Source organism: Rousettus aegyptiacus, unplaced genomic scaffold (genome assembly GCF_014176215.1).
Source record: "Rousettus aegyptiacus isolate mRouAeg1 unplaced genomic scaffold, mRouAeg1.p scaffold_m13_p_6, whole genome shotgun sequence".
Lineage (NCBI taxonomy): Eukaryota > Metazoa > Chordata > Mammalia > Chiroptera > Pteropodidae > Rousettus > Rousettus aegyptiacus.
In genome coordinates this window covers 3,054,472-3,078,110 of record NW_023416309.1, presented here as the reverse complement: position 1 = coordinate 3,078,110, position 23,639 = coordinate 3,054,472, and the positions used below count along the sequence as shown (strand labels likewise).

Genomic DNA, 23,639 nt, shown 5'->3' with positions numbered 1-23,639 from the left:
CCCCCAAGCTGGGCCCAGTCCTCCTTCGCCAAGAACAGACCTCTCATATCCAGAAATCCAGCCCCTACATCGAATCCTGGCATTCCAAATTTGGAAACCCACACTGTTCAAGAATTTGTTTCCCATCGTCTCAAACCCGTATTCCAGATGCTCCATTATATCCAAAGTTCAACCCCCATCTAGGTACGTGCCCCTCGGAAGCTCAATTTAGAAGCCATCTCCTCTTCCCCAACTCTAGGAACCCCATCCCACTTAGGAGGGGGATACTCAGTCCCCAAATCCTCGAGGGGCTCAGTTGGGGGCGGAGCTCCAAGGACTGGGGCCTCGGGAACTGTAACACGCAAGCTAAGTGCGGAGGCTCATAACACTGGGGCAGCCCACCCACCCGGCGCCCGCGAGGACTTCAGGAGGCGGGAATTCGCCGGAACGACGTAGAGTAGCAGGAGCCGACCTTCCCACACCGCCTATCCCGCGAAGTGTTTGCGTCGCGACCTCATCCGGCGGTGAGTCACCCAGCAAGGCAGCAAGGCAAAGACGCGCGGGGAAGGCCTGGCCCCACCCAATGGTCTTGCATTTTTCGGCGTGACCGCCAGGGGCCCCACCTACGACATGCCTCCAGGGGAGAGGCCTGCTGAGCACGGAGCCGAGCGCTTAGGCATGAAGCGTGGGATGGGACTGTGTGCTTGCGCACGTGTGCGTGAGACCCCCTCCCTCAAGCACCCTTTCCCTCCCGGGTGCACCGGTATCTCTGGCTTCCGACGCTGGCCTGCATTTTCGTCTGGCAGGTCCCCCGGGTCCAGCAAACTTAATTCCTTCCCTTCCCCCCAACACGTGTCCACGCATGTGACGCCAACCCTGGGTACGCCCTGCTGATGCGTGACTCACAGTTGCCACAGGATAAAGCCCAGCCCCGGCTCCTGCACCCGCCCTTACCCGAACCCCTGCCCCACCTCGGCTGGTGATGCCCGTGCCCCTTCCCCACTTAAACGTCTTTGCATACGTTATTCTCTCCACTATAATGACCTAGTTCGCTTCTGGACGAGTACATAAGTAGTCATGCTGTTTCAATTCACAGTATTGTTTACACGGCACTTCCCAGTTCTGGAGAGATTCTGACGAAAAAGCGTCGTCTTCCTTCGTACGCAGATTCGAAGCTGGCTTTCGGGGAGGACTTTCATGGCCAACAGCAGGGGGCAGTGTAGCTACCCCTCCACCACCCCATGCCCTCCACTCCACCACACCTGTGGGTGAGGATCTGCTCAGGTAATCTCTTTCCCGTCTCCAAACTAAGATTCCCTCCCAAGTGCCTAAGAAGTTCCTCTCTCTCATCCTCAGCATCTCCCGCCCTCACCTTATGGCCAAGCCACTTACGTGCTTGGTTCCTCGTTGCCGTCCCCAAAAGAAGGCCTCCCCTCGTCTGCAAAATAGGCCAAGGCTGCTCACTCTTGCCCAAAGGGAAGGTCCTTAAAGAGACACCTGGCGCAGTCTGGGGGGAGCTTCCAGTATCTCCAGGAGCAGATGCTAAAGTGGGGAGAGACCACCTGGGACCACGCTGGGAGGCTGGTGGGCCTTGGCTGGCAAAGACCCTACGTTTTTTTCTGGTTTGTGTCCTTTCCTTGCGTGTCTTGGAGAGAAATCTCAGTTGGCCCAAAATGTCTTCAACCTGAGTGATTGTCTTAGGGATGGACGTGTGACCCAGCCCTGGCCAAGGGGAAAGGAGCGGTCAGGTCTGAGGGCTAGGGAGCTTCTGGGATAGGTTTTTCATCCTAAAAAAAAATAAAAAATAAAAAAAAGGAAGAGGAAGGGCAGGGGTAGGAGACCTCCTCTTCCACTGGACATTTTGGGACATTTTTGTGGATGGAAATGATACTTAATTCTGCAGCAGCTGTTTGTAGTAAACACAGGAGGAATAAGCCTAAAAGAAAGCCAACTCATTGATAAGGGTAAAGGCAGAAATACAGAAAGAACCTGGGTTAGGGACTTTATTCAGTCCTTAAATCAATCCTGCAGCTGTCACATGCTTGGTGAGAGGATGCAGTTTCCCCATCGTTTGAGCCACTGTGTATTAGGTCTTCTGTTGTGAACAAAAGTTTAAATCCTCCCAATGTTACCCGGATGTCCTGCATTTGCTGGCCTTACCCACCTCCCCGGTCTCCTCTCATAACAACCTCTCCTCTCTGCCTCAGCCATGTGGAATCTTTTCATTTCTCTTGATATCATGCTCCTGCTCCCCTCAGAATCTTTGCATATGCTATTTCTTCTGCTTGGATGGCTCTCCATCTGCCCCCACAAACCACCCTTGTCCAGGTGGCTCCGGCTTCCTCATCTTTCAGGTCTCGGTTTCCCTGACCACCCCTGACCATTGCATGTGTGCGCGCAAACACACACACACACACACACACACACACACACACACACACACTTAGAATGGGTCTGGTCACCGCTGATTCATTCTCACACCCCATATACTTCTTTTCTACAGTAATACCACTCAGTTACTTTTCTGTGTGTGTCTCTGTAATGGTTGTCCATGGGACTGCAATGGGACTGCAGTGAAGTCCCTTCTACTGCTTGGTGCATGCCCTTCCTAGAGTGGTGCTCTGCCAACATCTGCTAAACAAATGTGGAAATGTCTGTCCTTTGGTACTCCTACCGCATAACAATGTGTTCACATGTCATTGAGTTTACCGTGGTGCCACCTCTTCAGTGTGGCTCCTTCCACACTACCCTCTACTCCCATGCAGCTGGTGCTCCCATGGCACTGTGTGCCTCTGTTCCCCTAACATTGTGAGTCCTAAGGAGCAGGGCCAGATTGGACTTGTCTTTGGCCCCATGTCTGGGACACAGTGGGCATGGTGCCAGAGGAGCCCATGGGAGCCTATAGGAGCCCAGGCCTATCTCCACGAATTGAGCCTAGACTAACTGAGGAGGAGAAGGCTGTGATCACTACATCTGTTGAGTTTCAGATCAATTCTTACATTAGCAATTTCTCAAATAATTCCTAATTCTCCAAATTCCAGTTCTCCAACTAACATAGTCACTAGCATTATATTTTGGTTCCAGTTGACTTCTCCATTGCAATTACATCAAATTATATGAGACAAAGGGCAGAGTTTTTACTTTCCACCTTCTCTCCTTCTCTCCTCTTTTTTCTTTTTTAATTACTCACTGTGATTACCTACAAAAGTCTCCCTTAATTAACAGGAAATTGAAAGTTGGTTATAATTTATTATCTCTGCTCTTGCATTTTATTTAACAAACATATTCAGCATTTATATTCATAAAATAGAATGACGGAGTTTTCATGGCTTCTGAGTTTTCTGTTTTTGTCTCCTTAGGAATAAAATGACTCCCCCCTCCTTTTTTGCTTGGTTGTCTCATTTTTACTTTATGAAAATGTGTAGCATTTATATTCCATTCCACTACTCCGAACCACACCTGTTTTTTCTTAGATCTATAACTAAAGATAAAAAAGCTGTCTGCCATTTCTTTTGCTAAAAAATATTTTCTGCTATCTCTTGATTTGTTGGAGTTAGTCCTCTAGAAATTTCCTCAAGAATGAAACATTTACAGATGGACTGAGAGGACATCTGGGATTAATTTGATATTGTTATAGGTAAGCCTCTTGGGTTATTATAATGTGGTCATGAAAGTTCGTTGTTTTCTATTTTTGTGTATGGCATTTTCTATTTTTAAAAGGTTAAAAAGTTAAAATAAAAACAAAGATGAGCTCATATGAACCATATTCTGAGTTCTTAAGTAGGTGGTATTGTTGGTCAAAGCCTTTATGCTCTATCCTTGACTGGACTTGAAATTTACAGTTCATGCTATTTTACATGAGTGTCTTCTAGGTGTTTCTGCACTTGCTCTGGCACAGAAGATTGAGCAGTCCCTAGAAGTCTGATTTCTAATTCACTGGAATTTCTAAAAAGAGACTTGATTTTTCTGGCTGGCTGGCTTTTTTTTTATCTTTAAAGTACAATGATTTTTCTGGAGTTTGTCTCAGTGATGATTATTCTGGGTCAGTTTTCTCTAGTATGCAATTTTCCTGTTCAATATTGATTCTTGATCTCTTTTACTTCAGGAACAATTTCTTCATTGTCCTTTTGAATATTTTTTCTATTCCATTACTTAGCTTTCTTCCTTGGGAATTCCAATTATAGGCATGAAGTTTTTTTTCTACCTAATTTCCATATCTGTCATTGTTTCCTAGACACTATATATCTCTTTAATATAATTCATTTTCTTTTCTTTTTTTATTTTTATTCCATAGGCACTACTGTGACTCCTTATTCTTTACTCTTCAATTCTGTAATAGCTTATTTTGTCTTTTTTCTTTTATTTCTAAGATATGCAAATTCCTGTCTGTCTAGACTTATTATTGGCCACCTTATCCTAGAATTCTGGTATTTCTGTTTTACAATTTTCCTTTATAATTACTAATGCTTTATTAAGTGTCTTCTTTTGAATATTTGTGTTGGAATTTAATTCATGTTAAGTAATAATTTTCATGTGCCTTTATTTTTTAAATAATTTTTAAAATTTCCCAATTATATTTGGAATACAATATTATATTAGTTTCAAGTATACAACATTGTAATTAGACATTTATATAATTTATGAAGTAATCACCCTGATAAATCTAGTACCCATTCAACACTACAGTTATTACAATATAATTGACTATATTTCTTATGCTATGCTTTATATCCCCAAGACTATTTTGCCACTATCAATTTATGCTTCTTAATACCTTTCCCTTTTTCACCCAACCCTCAAACGTCCTCCCATCTGGCAACCATCAAAATGTTCTCTGTATCTATGAGTTTGTTTCTGTTTTGTTTGTTCGTTTTGTTCTTTGGATTCCATATGTAAGTAAAATCATATGGCATTTGTCTTTTTCTGTCTGACTTCTGACATTCCCCTCAGCACAGTACCCTCTAGGTCTATCTATGTTGTTGCAGAGGGGAAGATTTCATTCTTTTTTAATGGCTAATATTCCATTATATATATATGGAATATATATATCACCTCTCTCTCTCTCTCTCTCTCTCTCTCTCTCTCTCTCTCTCTCTCTCTATATATATATATATATATATATATATATATATATATATACACATACATATGTATCACCTCTTCTTTATCCATTCATTCATTGATAGACACCCAGGTTACCTCTATATCTTGGCTAGTGTCAATAATGCTAAAATGAACATATAGATGTACATTTCCCTTCAAAGTAGTGTTTTGGGTTTGTTCAGATAAATACGCAAAAGTGAGATTACTGAGTCCTTCTCTGTCTCTTGTTATGGTTTATGTTTTAAAGTCTATCTTGTCTGGTATAAGTATTGCCACCACAGCCTTTTTGTTTGTTTCCATTTTCCTGAAATATCTTTCTTTGTTCTCTCACCCCTAGTCTCTGTGTGTCTTGTGATCTCAAGTGAGTCACTTATAGGCAGCACCTGTAAGGGTCTTGTTTTTTTTATTTATTCAGTCACCTTACCTTTTGATTGGAGCATTTAATCCCTTTATCTTGGAAGTAACTGTTGCTACATGTGTAGTTATTATCATTTTATTATTAATATTTTTGATATTTTTTTTTCTTCTTAAAGAAGTCCCTTTAACATTTCTTGTAATACTGGATTGGTGGTGATGAACTTCTTTAACTTTTTCCTTTCGAGGAAGCTCTTGATCTGTCCTTAGATTCTGCCGCATAGAGTCATCTTGGTTGTAGGTCCTTGCCTTCCATTACTTTGAATATTTCATGACCATCCCCTTCTGGCCTGCAAAGGTTTCTGTTGAGAAATCAGCTTACAGTCTTATGGGAACTCCCTTATAGGTAACTAGATGCTTTTCTCTTGCTGCTTTTAAGATTCTCCCTTTGTATTTAACCTTTGGCATTTTAATTATGATGCATCTTGATATAGGCCCCTTTGGGTTCATCTTGTTTGGGACTCTCTGTGTCTCCTGGGCTTGGCCAGGTTAGGGAAGTTTTCCATCATTATTTCTTCAAATAGGTTTTCAATTCCTTGCTCTTTATCTTCTGGTATCCCTATGTGTAAATGTTGGTATGCTTAATATTGTCCCAGAGACCCTTTAAACTAGCTTCATTTTGGGGGGGGGGGAGGGGGGAGGATTCTATTTTTTTTTTTTTCAGTTGTGATCGGGCATTTTCTGCTACTTTATGTTCTAAATCTCTGATATGATCCAATGATTTGATCTAATGTATTAGATCAAATTGATTCCCTCTAATGTATGCTTCAATTCAGTTATTGTATGCTCATTTCTCATTTCTGAATGGGTCTTTTTTAAGTTTCTATCTTTTTGTTAATGTTCTCACTGAGTTCATCTACTCTTCTGCTAAGTTCCTTGAGCATCCTTAGAACCAATGTTTTGAACCCTGCATTTGGTAGATTGCTTATCTCCATTTTGTTTAGTTCTTTTTCTGGAGCTTTGTTCATTTCTTTCATGTGGGACATGTTTCCTTGTCTCCCCATTTTGGCTGCCTCCCTGTGTTTGTTTCTATATAGTAGGTAGGGCTCCTAAGTCTCCCAGTCTTAGTAGAGTGGCCTTATGTAGTAGAGTGGCCTTATGTAGAGTGGCCTTATGCAGTGGCCTTATGGGGCCCAGTAGTACAGTTTTCCCTAGTTATCTGAGCCAGGTGCTCCAGGTTTGTCCCTTATATGAGTTGTATGTGCTCTCCTATTGTAGTTGAGCTTCGGTTGCTGTTTGCATGTCAGTGGGAAGGACTGACCCTCAGACAGTTCAGTTATGAGGACTGGCTGGTGAAGGGCTGACACTACTCAGATGGATTCACTTTAGTGGTGCTTTGGTGCCTTCCCAGTCTACCCTTTGGGTGTCATCCTCAGATACAGCCATGGTGGTTCTCCAGCTCTGGTCGAAGCTGGCCATTGGGTTTGCCACCCCCAGGGCCTCCTGTGAGGGGCTTCACTTCAGGCCAAGTTGATCTGTAGTCTATACACTACCTGGGGCCACCTGGCAAGAATCCCTAAACATCCGCAGATGTTGGACTTAGAGGTACCTCAAGAGGCCAAGCTGTGAACTGAGGCCAGGTGCTGCTAGTGCTGGGTTCGGGGCTGCTCAGCAAGAGGTATGGGACACATTGAGGCCAGATGCTGCTTGTTTGAGTTTTGTGAAACTTTGAATGATTTTAGGAAAGTTTGCAGCATGAGCCAAGATAGGCTATTTGTGTGGAAAAGTCATTGGAGGTGGTTTGGGTGGGCCCGCAAGTTGGGAGGGGTGGAGTCTCTGGGAATCACTTTGGCAAGGTGATCTGTGTTAGCTGGGTTGATGACGATTCAGATATGACAGCTTTCTATGTCTACACAGTGGAAAGTGGGGAGGGCTCAACAAAGTAACAATGGATTTTGCCAGCACTTCTGTCTGAGAAGAAGCTGCCTTCCAGGCCTCAACCTGAACCCAGACAATTCCATTCCTCCCTGTATGTCCCTGTAGCTTTTCGAGCAAATGCCCCAGAGCTGGAGCTTAGAGCGAGTGAGTTCGTCAGTGAATAAGTCTGTGTCTGGGCCCTTTAAGAGGAATGTCTGTGATTTCTACAGTCCTCTGTCTCACTCAGCCACATCTCTGCTGTTTTTCACAGCCAGAAGTTGTGGGAACTTTTCTTCCTGGCACTGGAACCCTGGGTTTGGGAGCCCAGTGTGGGTCCAGGACCCCTTGCTCCTCCAGGGGGAACTCTGCAGCTGAGATATTCCTCTCAATTCTCAATCACCACATGCAGTTGTAGAATCAGCCCATTTCACATCTCTGCCCCTCCTACCAATCTTGAGGTGGCCTCTTATGTATGTTGCCAATTGTAAGACTTCTGTTCAGTCAGGCCTCGGGTGACTCCCAGTGATGGTTGTTCTGTAGTTTAGTTGTAATTTTGATGTGTTTGTGGGAGGAGGCAAGCACAGCATCTACCTTCTATGCCATCTTCACTGGAAGTCTTCATAGGCCTTCTTTGAGTTAAAATTTTCTCATGGGATTTCTTCATATGCAATGTAGTTTTGGTGTTATTTTTCATTAAATCAAGCACAAGAGAAAATGATGCAATCAAGAGACAAGGTAAACATGAGATGTATGAGGTTGCTGCTGGCATAATATGGCATGCTGTTTTACAGCAAACTTTTTTATAAGTAGAAAGTACACTCTAAAATAATGATAAAAAGTATAATATAGTAAATACATAAACAAGTAACAGTCATTTATTTTCATTATCAAGTAGTATGTACTGTACATAATTGTAGGTGTTATACTTTTATATAACTGGCACAGTAGATTTGTTTACACCATTATCACCACAAATACATGAGTAATGTGTTGTACTATGACATTACAATGACTATGATGTCACTAGGTGACAGGAATTTTTCAGCTCCATTATAATCTCATGGGACTATCATTGTATATGTGGTCTGTCATTGACCAAAATGTCATTATGTGGCATATGATTGTATTGACTGGATTCTGTAAGCTAAAGGCAAAAAACAAACAAACAAAAAAACAAAAAAACTGTACATAAATTCTGTAATCTAGTCAGAAAATGTGATTTTCACAGGATTATGGGTTTGCAGTTCAAAATAAATATATATACTAGAAATTCATGTACAGTAGTCCCCCCTTATCCATGGGGGATATGTTCCAAGACTCCAGTGGATGCCTGAAACTGCAGAGAATATTGAACCCTGTGCATACTATGTTTTTTCTATATATGCATACCTCTTCACTTACAGAAGCACTTTATGGCTTCTCTTTGGCATATCTGAATTGCCAGCATCAGTACTCTTTTTTGGAATGCTGGACAAAGAGATGATTTATGTACAAATGGGATGGAGTGGGATGGTGGGAAATTTCATCACACAGAACAACAGTGATTTTAAACTTGTGAATTGTTTATTTCTGCAATTTACTATTTTGGACCAAGGCTAACTGAACCCATGGAAAGCAAAACCATGGATAAGGTGGGGGACTACTGTCTACAGAATTAAATGCATTAGTAAATATATTATAGATATTAAGAACTAATTTGTCATTGTTGAAAAAAAAAATTACAAATAAAGAATGATGAACACTAAATGAACCCTGTGGTGTTGGACTAGAATCAGTTATCGCTATATACTCCTGTTTTTAAATTATATATGTTGATAAATATAGAAATATGTGTGTGTGTATGAATAGGCAAGTAAATACATACATATACTTCCTAGATCTATCTGGCTGAGAGTTCCTAGATGCAATGACATACTAGTAGCAATTAGCACAGCTATCACCCAGATCTTGATCTCTAAATACCATCCTCTAACATAAGGAATGAGGAGAAGTAGTTAATTGTAGGGCTGGGTGGGAAAAATATAAGATCAGCCTGGAACATCTTCATAGTGCCAGAAAGTAAGGAAATGCTGATAGGTAGGTTGATAGATAGATACATACACAGGTACATACATACGTAGATAGATACATAGATAGATGATAGATAGATAGATAGATAGATAGATAGATAGATAGATAGATGAAGAGATGATAGATAGATGGTAGATAGATATAGATAGATGATAGATGATAGGTATAGATAGATGATAGATGATAAATAGATGATAGATGATAGATAGATAGATAGATAGATAGATAGATAGATAGATAGATAGTAAGTAAAGATGAGGGCTTATTGAAAGAACATAGAAGCCAACCTGAAGGAGCTTCTAATAACTAAAGCTGGACTAATTTGAGCAACAAAATAAACAATGGTACTATTGAGTTTTAACAGAATAAGATAAATATGCTATTCATGAATCTACACTGATATGAATTAATAATAGATTAAATAAAAGTGGAGAAGGGGCAATTCTTACAGTAGAATTCTAATTAACTAATTAATTAATGTAGAAGGAAAAGGGAAATAGTGAATCATCATCAGAAATAATTATTGCAGATAAGATCCACTGATGGATGCTAAAATTAGTGTGGAAAAGTTTGAGTAGAGGTCAAATGATTTTTGACAAGGCTTCCATTCAGTAGGAAAGGACTGTTTTTTTTTTTTTAACAAATTTTTTCTGGGAAAACTAGCTATTCACATGCAAAAGAATGAAGTTGAACTCTTACCTGTAGTATATACAAAAATTAACTCAAAATGGATCAAAGATATAAATGTAAAACCTAAAACTATAAAACTTTTATAAGAAAACAGAGAGAGAAATCTTGAAAACATTGGATTTGGCAGTAATTTCTTGAATATGACACCGAAGGCATAGGCAATAAAAGAAAAACTAGATAAATTGGACTACCTCAAAATTAAAAACTTCTGTGCATCAAAGGACAAAACCAACAAGTACAAAGGCAACTTATGGAATGGGAAAAACATTTGCAAGTCATATCTGAGAAGGGATTAATATCCAAAATATTGAAAGAACCCCTACAACTTAATAATAAAAAATAATAATCCAATTAAAAAGAGATCAAGAACTTGAATAGATATTTCTTCGAAGATGATATACAAATGCCTGATAGGCATATAAAAAGATGCTCAATATCACTAATCATTAGGAAAATGTAAATCAAAACTATAAAGATATCACCTTACACCCATTAGAATTGCTGCTATCTAAAAACAAAAACAAAAACAAAATTACAAGTGTTGGTGAGGATGCAGAGAAATTGGAAACCTTGTGCATTGTTGGTGGGAATGTAAAATGATGTAGCCATTATGGAAAATGGTATGGCAGTTCCTCAAAAAATTAAAAACAATTACCATATGGTTCAGCAATAGCATTCCTGGGTATATATCCAAAAGAATTGAAAGCAAGGTCTTGAAAAAATGTTTGTAACCCATGTTCATCGCAGCATTATTCACAACAGCTAAAAAGTAAAAATAACCCAAAGTCCATTGATGGATAAATGGATAAACAAAACATAGTATATGAGTACAATGGGATATTGTTCAGCCTTTTAAAAGAAGGAATTTTAACACATACTACAATATGGATGAATCTTAAGAACATTATGCTAGGTGAAATAAGCCAGTTATCAAAAGAAAAATACTATATGATTTCACTTATTTGACTAGTCAAACTCATAGAAACAGAAAATAGAATGGTGCTTGCCAGGGGCTAGGGAGAGAGTGAATGGGGAGTTATTTAATGGGTATAAATTTCAGTTTTCACAATTGAAAAGTTCTGGAGATTAGTTGCACGACAATGTAAATACTTAACACTACTCAACTGTACCCTTAAAAATAGTTATGATGGTAAATTTTATGTTATGTGTATTTTACCACAATTTAATATTTAAGTTTGAAGAGAAACAGAATTTGCATAGTCTCAAAGTATCTCTCCTTAGATGTTTATTAACTACAAAGAAAAGATAGTAGCTTTACTATGGATAAAGCCGGCAGAGACCAACTTAACCAAATGATCAAGCTCAACATGATTAGTAATAAGACGTATCAACACCAGGGACCCTGTGATATGATGCTCTAGAAAGGATACGACATCATTTTTGCAGTATTCTTGTCCTAAATGCATAACCTTAGTCCAATCATAAAACATCAGACAAACCCAAATAAGAAACATTTGACAAAATAACATTAGTCCTGCTTAAAAGTGTCAAGGTTAGGAAAGAAAAAGAAAGGCGGAGGAACTGTTATTGAAGTCCTATAAAACTGCAAGAGACTAAGGAGGAATTGCTAAATCCAATCTGTGATCCTGGATAGAATTCTGGGATGGGAAAAGAACATCAGTGGAAAAACTGGTGAAATCCCAATGAGGTCTTTAGTTTAGCTAATATGTTAATTTTTAACTTAGTTAAATAATTTAAATAACTCAAATTTATTTAAATGTGTTATTTAATTAAATAAATTTGCATTTAATTTAGCTAAATATGCAAACGTTAATTCACTGGTTCCGTAAGATATGAACGTTTGGGGAAGCTAGGTGAGGGAGATATGGAAACTACATGATTTTTGCAACTCGATTAACATTGAGAGGAAAGAGAGAAACCTGCCCTATCATTCATAAAACCCTTGTATTCATGATGTAGTAGAGGCTGTCAGGAATCTGAAGTTCAAATTTGAAGTACTATTTCCCAGACATCAATGGGAAATTCCCAAGAAGAGGGAGCAGGGCCAGGCTTCTTTGCTGAAGAGCTTGTACTTCTTTTACAAAAGTATTGAACTCACCTGTGTGGCTGTTACCCCACCGCCTCTCAGAAACCAAATAGCTTCAGGAAGATTCTACGAACAGCCCTCTTTCCACAGCTGCACCCTCCAGGAATTCAGTCAGTCCTTGCTTTCCTAAAGCCTCTCTTCTCTCTTGGAAGGTGGTTCTCTTAGATCTGACACTTCTAGACCTCTTTGGTTACCTTCCTCTTCTTTCTTTATCTCCCCGGGTCTTAGTTCTGTCCCACGGAGTTTTTACTCAGAGGGTCCTCTCTTCCTGCTAGTTGAGTGTTAAGGGCAACATCTGAGACTGACTTCTCCGCCCCAATAGTTTCTCAGTCTCCTAGTTTCTGAGAAATTTGATGTGTGTGTTGGCGATGGGTATTCTTCTTCTCCTCCCATCCTTTCTTCCCCCTTCCCCTTTCTTCTTCTTGTGCTCCTTGTTGCTCCACACAGTTTTAAGAAAATGAAATGGGACCATTTAAAATTAAGCTGCCATGTTACTCCCAAACCTGGAAGTCTGGCAGGATGAGCTGGTATTGTCTGTTTACCTGGAATCCACACCCACCTGCTCCTCCCTGCCCTAACCCTAGGAATCTGCCCTCTTGAACTATATTATCCAGGCTCCCTCAGCCTTAGCCCCTTGTGTTCAGCCAGTGGGGGATATCAGTAGGAGATTGAAGAGTGAGAAAGGCAGTATATATCCCCCTGCTCCCTCCTTGCTAGGCATGGTGTAGCTGTGGCCATGTTCCTCTGCTAATGGCTGCAGCTCCTGTCCAATGAACTTCTATAGTTGCAGCTCTCAGCATTGACACAGTCCCTTCCCTGCTCCTCCAGGCCCAGGGAGGTAAGAACTCCCACTACTGCTGGTCTCTGAGCACCTTACCATCCCTCATGGTTTCTCTTAAGCCTGTCCACACCTTTATGAACAGTCTCTCTCCTCAGATACCCCTTTGATGTGCCCTCTGATTTCCACCAGGACCCTGACTGACACCCATGGGTGTGTGGGTGTTGACATGCTGGAGAAGTCTTCCTTTGGTGACTGACATACCAAGTCTCCAGGAGTCTGGGTTTGGCTCCCCTGTGTCTGGAAGGAGTCGATGTGTGCAGGAGACCAGGGTTTAGTATATACTATGAACTCAAATCCATGAAACGGAAGTGGAGAAAGTATAGGCAGGACAGAAAATCATGAAACTCAGGACATTCATGACATCTCCTGTTCACATCACACAAGTATTTAAGTACTTAAAATAAACAATTTTTTAAAAAGAATTGTTAATTACTAAGTTGGCAAATTTCTATTTGAAAAATTGGCTCTCCTTAATTTGATGCAGACAGCTTGACTTGATGCAGCCCTTTGCCAAACTGAGTTGTTGAGCAAATTCCACTTGGGGAATTACTTGGTTCTTGTCAAAGCCTTATTCTCTTTGCCCCAAGGGCTGGACTTGACCTTCTGACTCAGGACAGGCTGACATGGGTGCCTGAGTTCAAGGGCTGCTCCACTGGGGCTCAGCATGGGCCAGGCCTCTTCCAAGATGGGGCGGTTCCCACCTGAGTCATCCTCAACCTCATCCAGGAAAGTAGTGTTCCTTGCAGGAGTCACCCAAGCCCAATCCCTCAGGCTGGAATTCACCCCTGGTTAGGAGGGTCTTGGGTTATCCCAGGTTCTTTGGCTGGAAAGGAGCTCACCCTCAGGGAGCCAAAGGCTGGGCTGAGAGGACAGGTTTCCTGTCACAGCTGGAAAGCCAAGTGGGCCTGGACCTGGGCCAGAGGACCAAGGTCTGGGTCTCGAGTCTGGTCCTGGGCAGCTTGGTCTCTTGAGTCTTCTTCCTTTCTCTGTGTTGCACATTTGGGATCAGTGTTTGGGCCCAACTTTGCCAGGAAATCTGGGACCATGGTGTGTTGTCACTGGAGTCAAGGTGCTTACACCAGGGCAGTGCACTAAAAAAAAGTAGTGTCTCATGGACAGGGGAATGATATGGCAAGGGCAGCAGTAGCCTGACAGTGAGGGGAAAGCATAGCTAGAGGCTGTAGTGGGCCTGACTCTGGACTGACACTGGCTTCAGAGTTCTGCTGAGTGGCCAGGTCTTGAAAAGGGCCTGCCAAGGGGCTGGTGAGCTCCTGAGGAGGAAGGGACTGTGAAGAGTATCCCAAGGTGGGGTCTGGAAGCCATCCCAGAACTGGCGGATGACGCTGTCATCCTGTCAAGGGAGCAGGCAAAGAGAAGACCCTGTAGGGGTGGGTGGGAGACAAACAAAACTTCAGAAGAAACAGGGAAGGGGTTTTGATGGGTCCAAGGAATGTCTTTATGGGTCACTCAGCCTAATTCCCACCAGCTATGTCCTAGAAGTAGCTCCACCCTCGGCAACGTGGCCCTGATGCCCTGAGCAGAACGTTCTGGTATTTGTCTTTCACAGGGGAGAACAGAGTCATCTAGACCTGCTTAAGTTCCAGAGCCCTCACTTTAACAGCCCCTCTGCGTCCACAGGGTCATACATGTGTATATACGTAAAACTTGCAAGAGTAGTATTATTGTATGCTTTTTCTTGAGAAGACCTCTCTAAATTGTTTAAGACCCAACCACTCCCGCCAAATGGGGATAGCACGTGTGGTGCTGTGGCCTTGTGACTCTGAGTTACTGTTGTCCACAGTACCCACTGCCTACCCTAGGGCTGCCGGCCACAACCTGGGGAGCCTCCCAGCACCACTCGGGAATGCGGGAGGGCCTCCGCCCTGTAGGACCCACGCTGTGAAGGCCTATGGTCGGATCAACACTAATTAGGCCCCGCCATGCCCTCCTGGGCAGCTCTGAGGGGTGAGGGAGACTGCATGGAGAAGGGGGCCTCAGACTTCTGATCCAGGCCTGGACTGCAGGAACAGGGACTCAGTGAGTCTTCCCTCCATGACACTTACCCAGTGAGATCCCATTCCCCAGCCCTCTAGCTCCAAGGCAGCCTTATACTCCTACTACTCTTTGGTCTACCCACTGGTTGGTCAGGACTCACTGCCAAGTGGCCCCTCCTGGGTACATAAGTAATGAGAGAGAGGGAGCAGAAGTTTACTAAGAGTTTGCATGCATGATCCCACAGACTATCAGTGTCATGGCCAGGAAGGCATGGCTGTTCTCAATTATAGATGAGGAAACTGAGGCTCAGGTTGGGCTAGTGACTAAGGGAAGGAGCATGTGGCATGATGCTTGAGGCATCTCTCTCCATTCTGAGTAACTAGGGAGGCAGCGTGGCCCTCTAAACATGTGATGTGTCAGGCTGGTAGAGCAGCTTTCTGGGATTTCTTGCTAAGGCCATAAGCACCTCCCTAGATGGTGTTGGAGTCCTCCATCTACTCCTCTAGGACCTTACAGGGTCTCTCCGAGGGGCCAGGCCCCAATGTGCAGGGAGGGTCAAGTTCCTCATATGCTAGCTTCCTCAGTGCTGGGTCACTCATGTTCTCCTGTGAGTAAGAACCAGCTGCCTGCAAGTCAGGGATTACTAGGCTGTGTCTTCTCCCCCTAGGGCAAGGCACCACCTTGAATCCTCCCAACCCTCCAATACCTGTCCAGTGGAGGCTGCAAAGCCACCCTGCAAAGCTGAGGTTCTTGGAAATGGGGAGGGCAGTTGTGTTCCTGGCCTGAGGGGTATCCAGGTCCACATGACCTACAGAACCCCCCAAACCCCAGCTATGCCACTATGAGGACCCTGGACAGTAGGCTAGAAGTCCTAGGCTTTGTCTGGGTATATACCCGTGCCCAGGCTGCGGAGAACTCAAAACCTAGGGGACTAGTAGGGCTGCTGTCTCCAAGTGTCTCTCATCCCGCAGTGCATTCAGGCCTCCTGCCTTGGGGGAGAAGCATGTCCCAGAACTGACCTCCATGTCCAGCCTCAGTCTGCCTCCCTGTCTCTGCCCCAGGGTCCCAGGATATAGGGTGAGTGGGTCTCATGCTGCTAGAGGGGCAGTGCCATGGCTAGAGCCCTAGGGTGGCCCCACCCAGCCTTTTCCTTCTGCCACCCCCTGCGCTGACTCACTGCCTCACCTCCTACTTGGCCATGACAAGGGCTGGTCCCCCAGATCCCAGCTAGGCATTAGAGGCATCTATAAAAGCACACTGTTCCAGGCCCTAGCATCCTGCTTGATTGCCTGCCACCTGTCACTACACAATGCTGGGAGGCCTGGGGAAGCTTGCCGCTGAAGGCCTGGCCCACCGCACCGAGAAGGCCACTGAGGAAGCTGGTAAGAACCTGAGTCTCCTTTCAACCTGGGCCATTCTCTCAGGCTAGAGGCTTGACTCGGCCTGTGCGAAGCTGATCCCAGCAAGTTTTGGGCAGGCCTTGGCCCCATGATCATCCCCACAAAGATAGAATAGAAGGGGTGGTATGAGGAAACTGAGGCGGGCAGCTCAGGGTGCCGCCAGGAGGGGTCAGCTGCCCCAAACAACCCTCAATCTGTGTGGCTAAAGGTAAGAGGGAGACCAGCTCAGAGGAGGCCCCAGGGGGCCAGTGGGGAGCCTGGGTGCCGGGTGAGTAGCTGGTGGCTTGAATCCTTCCCTCTGGAACCTGGGAGCGCTTCCATGTCCAAACAGCCTATTGCAAATATCCTATACAGAAAAAGGAAGGTGGAATTTTATTTTTACCATAACTTTAAAACTTCAAAGATTTATTTATTAAGAAACCAAATCTGATTCCGTTCAAAGTCAGCCCCAGGGGTTTATAAAAAGAACTTTTGCAATGTTTTCAAAGTCCCCAGAAGCCCTATTCTGTATGCAGACATCAGCAACTGTGTTCATGGAGGCTAATCCAGGTTCCACCTGTCTGACATGTAAATTTGCCATCCTCTTTCGAAATGGCTGCAAACATGTCTGTATTTCATTGGTTAACTGTAACTGGTATTGACCACCCTATTTCCTCTTTCACTAGCTCTCTGAGTTCTGTATTATTCCCATTCCACAGATGAAGGAACCAAGCAGTAAAGGAAGGAGTTAGAATCAGAACCAGTTCTTCTGACACTATCAGTTCTGGCAAACTACCACCAAATTTTAAACAATTCCTAGGTGGGCAGAGTCCTCTCCTATTGGAGGACAGCTTTTTGAGAACTAGTTTTGCTGGAGGAGGCTTCAGGATTCAGCATCCAGATGCAGCAGTCATCTGGCTTGAGGCAGGATAGCAGCACACCTGGTAGGTGTGGTGACCTGAGAAACAGGCTCGGCCTTGGCGCCAGGTTTCCAGCTAGAAGGCCTGCTCATCGGCATCTAGGCCACGCCAGGTTGTGCGGCATGGAGAGCCCTGAGCTCTCGTGTGGCTCACTCAGCGTTTTTCCCCTGGTAGCCAGGCCTCACTTGAGTCTCTGAAGGAAGCCAGCTGGGGTCCTTCTTGTGAGCCAACTTGTCCTGGCTGGGACAGCATCCCAGAGCCCTGTTCAGGATATCCAGAGCCATCTGGGCCCTGCCATAAAGAGAAGTTTGTTTACATTGTGCTCTCACCCTGGGCTTGTCTCATCTTTTCAGTTCATGCTGTGGAGGGAGTGGTGAAGGAGGTCGTGGAACATGCCAAGGAGGCTGGAGAGAAAGGTATGCTAGGGCTGGGGAAGGAATGAAGGAGGCAAGGAGAAGGGAATGAAGGAGGCAAACCTGTACTTTGATTAACTAGGTCAAACCCTGACTCAGATGTGTACCCTTTCAGTTGATATGCAATTACTATGCTGAGGCCAAACTTTGCTAAGACAATATCTAACTAGATATTGTCTAGTTCTCTGTGGACTTTTAAGAAGACGATGTCACAAATAAAAAATAAAACGAAACAAAAAAACATGAAGACAAAAAAAAAGGACGATATTACAAAAGATTATGTGGCAGCATGCTGGGACAAAATGTTTAAGATATAAGATATATTTTTATAAATAAATATTTACATGAATGTTTGTATGTGTATGTGTGTGAGGAGGGAGGAGAATTCAGCACACATACACCTTATTCCTACAACAAAATAGACTTCAGATAGATCAAGGACTTAAATATAAATACATGGAATTATTAAATTGTTAGAAGAAAACAGGAGTTTTTGCAAAATTTCAGAGACAGAAGGATCTTTTGATTTTGACAGAAAACCCAATAGCCATAAAGGAAATATTAGGTGGATTTGACAATATTGACCTTCAAATTTTCCATAGTAAAAAAAAAAAAAAAAACTACAACTTAAGCCAAAAGAAAAATCACAAACTGAGGACAGTAATAATAATCTAATACGAAATGAGCAAATGACCAAATGACCAAATAGGCAATTCCCAGAAAAATGAAAAATGAGTAGGCAATACACCCATGAGCAAATACTCAGTCTCACTCATAATCGAAGAAATGCAGGTCACTGAGGAAAATAAAACAAAATTTGAACACATTGCTCCAGGAGCTCTGCTGCACGCTGTCTCATTGGGTCTCCTCCAGGGCATGATCCAGTATGACTGCCACATCCCGCAGACCTCTCCAGGTGACACTAGCTCAGCGAACGGCTTGAAATGTTTACTTTGCTCACCTGAATGTTACTCCTCTTTTTCCCTGACAGCCATTGCTGAAGCCTTCAAGAAGGCCCAGCAAACAGGGGACCAAGTGGTGAAGGAAGTCACTGAGACAGTGACCAATACAGTCACGAATGCTGTCACCCATGCAGCAGAAGGTCTGGGTAAATTGGGACAGTGAGCACGCCTGCCACCGGCAAACTCTTCCTGAATCTCAATAAAAAGCTGTGAAATGTGTACATTGAGCCTTGGATTTATTCTTATTTGGATGGAAACACTGTCTATGTCTTGTCACTTGCTGACAATGACATTGTCGTTGCTGGGGGTCAGATGGGTCCCCCTCATTAATCAGATGTGCTGCTCTCACATTAAGATTTCTCTTGTCAGCAAAGACCTCTTGAAGAATTATTAGTATCTATGCTATATTTCTTAAAATATTATTTTCCCAGAAACTATCTATAGCTTTCAGACACTTCAATGCTCCAAGGACACCCCAAGGGAGGACCATAATTCCGCTTACGTGTTCTTTGGATTTTCCTTGACATGCTCTTACAGGATTCAGGAAAGGTAACAGATGAACCTGATTGACAAGTAGGCTGGACAGACTCAGACAGCTTGAGATGCTCCATATTCTGAAAGAGGTTTCTGGGAAACATTTCTGCTGGACAGTCACAAAATCAGGTCAAGGAGGCACTGAATCCACTGCTTATTGGCTGTTGAAGCCACTGTCGGACCTCCCCTCTGATACTTGCATTAGGCCTAACTGGTGGTAGTAGGCAAGAATGTTTGGCCTTCTCTCCTTCCTGCCTTGAGTAAGTCAGTACAATAAAGGTTAAACATACGTTTAAGTAATATTTAGCTTAACATTTTGGATTTTAAAAAAGAAAATGATTTCTAAAGATATGGCATTACATGTTTATCTTTCTGAAAGTTATTTGTTCTTAGCAGAAATGAGAAGAAAAGATGTTTTAAAGAACAAGTCAGTTGCTCACCATATTTCTGGTTTTCTTTTAGAATTGGCTTCATAAGTTTCTGAATAGCCCAGGAATCCAATGTCCTAGATTGGGGTATCTATCTGCCACTGTCTAGCCATATTTAGACCTCATATTTTGGTTTGGCTTCTGATAACTTTTGAATTCCTCCAATCTAAGCTCAGTCTAAAAGGCTAAGAGCACTGTTGGTGGTAGTGTAAACTGGAACGCCCTCTTTGGACAGCAGTTCCTCTTATCAGACTTTAATCTTCAGGTGTGCACATGTACATGCAGATGCCCAGAGGGTGAATAGATTCATCAGGGCCTGTCTGTAACAGCAAGAGATTGAAAACACCTTAAAATGCTGATCAGAAATTGCTTAGATGGCAAGTTTTGCTCTGCTTATTTGATTTGAGATACAATAGAGAGACGATACCTATTATTTCTAATGTATTATAATGCCTATGCTTGAAAAATGGGCCTATGTCTAGATGGCCACCAATAAGAACAAACTATGGAATACTCCATGGCTGTTAAGAAGAATGAGGAAATGTACATGTCAAATAAGTCAATAAGATATAAAATATATATGTACGATAAGTTCAATTTTACAAAGCAAAGCAAAAATATAATTGCATGAAAATAGAAAAAAAACTGGTAGGGTATATACAGCAAACATTAACAGTGCTCATTTCTGTGTCTGAGAGAATATGAGGAATCTTCATTTTCTACATTACACATTTCCATGATGTTTGAATTTAAGAGAAAATCAATACAGATATATTTTAAAATATGGTCATGAAGGGCACCTACTAGCTTATTCAAGATTGTTTCCTGGGTAAGTGCTACTCAAAGTTTGCTGGTTTGTTACCACTGGCAACAAGATAAGTAAAGAAAGTGAAAGCATTTAGAAACTCTTAGACATTGCCTGGCCCTCTAGCAATGTGATCAGTGGACAATTCTTGTTGCAGGGTTTAGGCCAGCTCAGGTTGTTTAACTTGCACTGCAAGTTGTACACGAATAGTCACATGAAATAGGACCACATAACACAATGAATTAAAGTAAGAAACAAGCAAAAAAAAAAAAAAAATCCCCAAAACTAGTCCTTCACACAGAGTTGAAGAAGCCCTGCCCATGTTTCCTTAAATTCACCTTGCAATGTGCTGTTCTGGAATAAGTGCTTCCATCTCTCATTTTCTTTTTAACGTGTGTGTTGTGCAGTGAGAGGCACCGCACCTACCTCATACAAACTCTAAATGTGTTATAAAAAGCAAAAGAGAGTGATATCAAAGAAAATGGTGCAGCAAGGACCTCCAAAAATTCTCTTCAAAGTAATGAGAAAACTGGTCAAAATATAGTCAGAATGAACTTTTTTCAGAACTCTGGAAATTAACCAAAGTCTTACAGCAATCAACGGAGCATTTATGTAAAACAAATTAAAAACAAACAAACAAACAAAATCTTGTCAAGAACAGAAAGATTTCTGATGTTCTTAACTTGCTCTATTCTCATCTTCCCTCGTACCCTCCCCTTCTCTAGTTCCACTGTAACCCTGAAAATCAACAGCCTGATAGTTACTAGAAAGAGCAGAACAGGGCTGGAGTTCCTTCAAAGCTTCATTGTCAGAGAACTGTCATTATTTGACTTAACTGGAAGATCCCACTGTGAGGCTGCCTTTATTTGCCCTGAGTAGGAGCTCACCTCATGCAAAAAGCCCTGGGACTGTTTGTCATAAAACATTTAGGCAGTTTTTAAAGTTGGTGGCTACATGAGGTGGTACTAACAATTTGGGCAAACAATAGGCTAACAAAAAAGCTTAAAAGGAAAAACTGGGGAATAAAATGTCCATAGATGCTTTGAAAATGCAAACATATTCCTAGGAATCTAGAAGGCCATGCACATATGTAGGATTGCACACATGCTCAGTAAAGACCTGAGAAGACTCAAAGCTCTCATCCCTCACTAATTTTGAGGCTCTGTGCAAGCAGGAATTAAAAACTTAGGTGAAAATGTGAACTGCCTGACTGAGTGTTGAAGGTGAGGCACAGCATGTACATAAAGTCCTTCAGCAAAAATAGAAAACTTACTGGATTTAAATACTTAAAGAAATCTCTAATCATTAGCTGAACACCAAGCTGAGCAGAACTTCAGTGGCTACATACGACAAAGAAAACAGACTATGGAATTCGTTCAGAAAGGTCGCTAAACAGCAGTAACAATAAATTGGGGGGGAGGAGTATGGAATCTGATTTCCAGAGTTTTCACATTATATTATTTAATATATCCTGTTTTTGGCCAAAAAATCACAAGATGTGCAAGAAAAGAAATTACAACGCACTTTAAAGGAGGGAAAAAAGAGAAACTGTGCCTGAAGAAGCCCAGAAATTGGATTAACTAGACAAAAACTTTAAATCAACTATTTTAAACATGTTCAGAGAACTAAAAGAAAGCACATGTAAAGAATTAAATAAAATATGAGATCAATATCAAATACAGAATACAAATAAAAAGATAGAAGTTATAATAAAGAACAAAAGAGAAATTCTAGAGTTAAAAGTACAACTGAAATTAAAAAAAAAATTATTAGAGGGGCTCGACAACAGATTGAAGCAGGCATATGAAAAAATTCATGAACATTAAGTCAAATGAGATTATCCAACTTGATGACCAGAAAGCAAAACAATTTTAAACAAATAGAGAGACTTAGAGACCTGTAAGTCACTATCAAGAAAATTACCTTATGCATAATGAGAGTACTAGAGGAAGAAAAGAGAGGGGGGCAGAAAGTTTATTCAAAGAAATAATGGCTGACAACAACAAATTTGATGACAAATATTAATCTATATTTCCAAGAAGTTTATACGCAAATAAAGGCACACATAGGTAAATTCTAAACAAAATTTTGAGATACAAAGACAAAGAGAGAATCCTGAAACAGAAATAGAAACACAAGTCATCACATAAAAGAGAGCCTTAATAAACTTAACAGGTGACATCTCACCAGAAACCATAGAGGCCAGAAGACAATAGGATGACCTATCAAAAGTGCTGGGGAAAAAAAGACCGTCAACCAAAAATTCTATGTCCAGACACCACAGCCTCCTTACCTCACATTTGCACAGTACACTTAACCTATGGAATCACTACTCCACGCTGTTGATCCTGCTGTCATCAGAGGAGACCTGAAGGACCCAGGCCTTGGCCTATCCCACCAGCTTCATAACCTGCTGCAGGACTGTAAAGGCCCCCAAATCCCCAGGTTCCTGTGACTCCCAGAGGACATTGCTCTGTGCTAGCACTCTCTACTGTGGGTTTCCAAGGAGTGGGTGGCTTAGAACAGAACCCATCTCCACTCAGCTCACAGGATCAAATTGTTGTACACATCTTTTTTTCCTCATAAAATTTAGCCATTTTGCAACTAGACTCCCTGGGTTTTTCCTGAGGTTCAACTCTAAGTTTCTGTGTTGTTGTTTCTTTTCTTTTTAGTTGAGGTGAAATTTATATAACAAACAGTTAATCATTTAAAAGTATGCAATCCAGTGATATTTAGTGTATCCACATTGTTGTGCAAGCATCACTTCTCTCTAGTTTCAAAACTTTGTCACCACCTCAGAAAAACACCCCATACCTATTAAGTAATCACTCCTCAAGAAATAATTAAAATTAGAGCAGAATTAAGTGAAATTGAAAACAAAACAAAACAAAAAATAGAAAAGATAAATGCAGCAAAGAGCTGGTTCTTTGAGAAGGTTAATGAAATTGACAAACTCCTGGCTAAACTCAATAAAGAAAAAAGAGAAAGGACACAGTAAACAAAATCAGGGATGAAAGAGGAGAAATTATGACTGACACCACAGAAATACAAAGGATCATACAAGAATACTATGAAAAAGTATATAACACCAAAATTTAATAACCTAGAAGAAATAGACCAGTACTTAGAAAAATACAACCTTCCTAGACTGTATAAAGAACAACTGGAAAATCTAAATAGA

General features: G+C 41.9%; 1 protein-coding gene across 2 annotated transcripts; it reads left to right on the top strand.

Annotated features, from left to right (window-relative positions):
- Positions 1-86: 86 nt before the first annotated feature.
- On the top strand, positions 87-18,897 carry FAM25A (family with sequence similarity 25 member A). 2 transcript variants are annotated; one of them, XM_016142800.2, is made up of 4 exons: positions 87-1,263; positions 16,284-16,399; positions 17,670-17,732; positions 18,721-18,897. In XM_016142800.2, the coding sequence occupies exons 2-4, from the start codon at positions 16,327-16,329 to the stop codon at positions 18,852-18,854; spliced, it is 270 nt and encodes an 89-aa protein (XP_015998286.1). In that variant the 5' UTR covers positions 87-1,263; positions 16,284-16,326; the 3' UTR covers positions 18,855-18,897. The 2 variants fall into 2 exon arrangements, with proteins under 2 accessions (XP_015998286.1, XP_015998287.1); XM_016142801.2 differs by lacking the exon at positions 16,284-16,399.
- The last annotated feature ends 4,742 nt before the right edge of the window (positions 18,898-23,639 follow it).

Bases quoted from the DNA above. Each gene is read 5' to 3' on its own strand.
- FAM25A (XM_016142800.2), top strand. From the start codon at position 16,327: ATGCTGGGAGGCCTGGGGAAGCTTGCCGCTGAAGGCCTGGCCCACCGC. The intron at 16,400-17,669 runs GTAAGAACCTGA...TCATCTTTTCAG, and splicing joins GAAGGCCACTGAGGAAGCTG to TTCATGCTGTGGAGGGAGTG. The intron at 17,733-18,720 runs GTATGCTAGGGC...TTTCCCTGACAG, and splicing joins CAAGGAGGCTGGAGAGAAAG to CCATTGCTGAAGCCTTCAAG.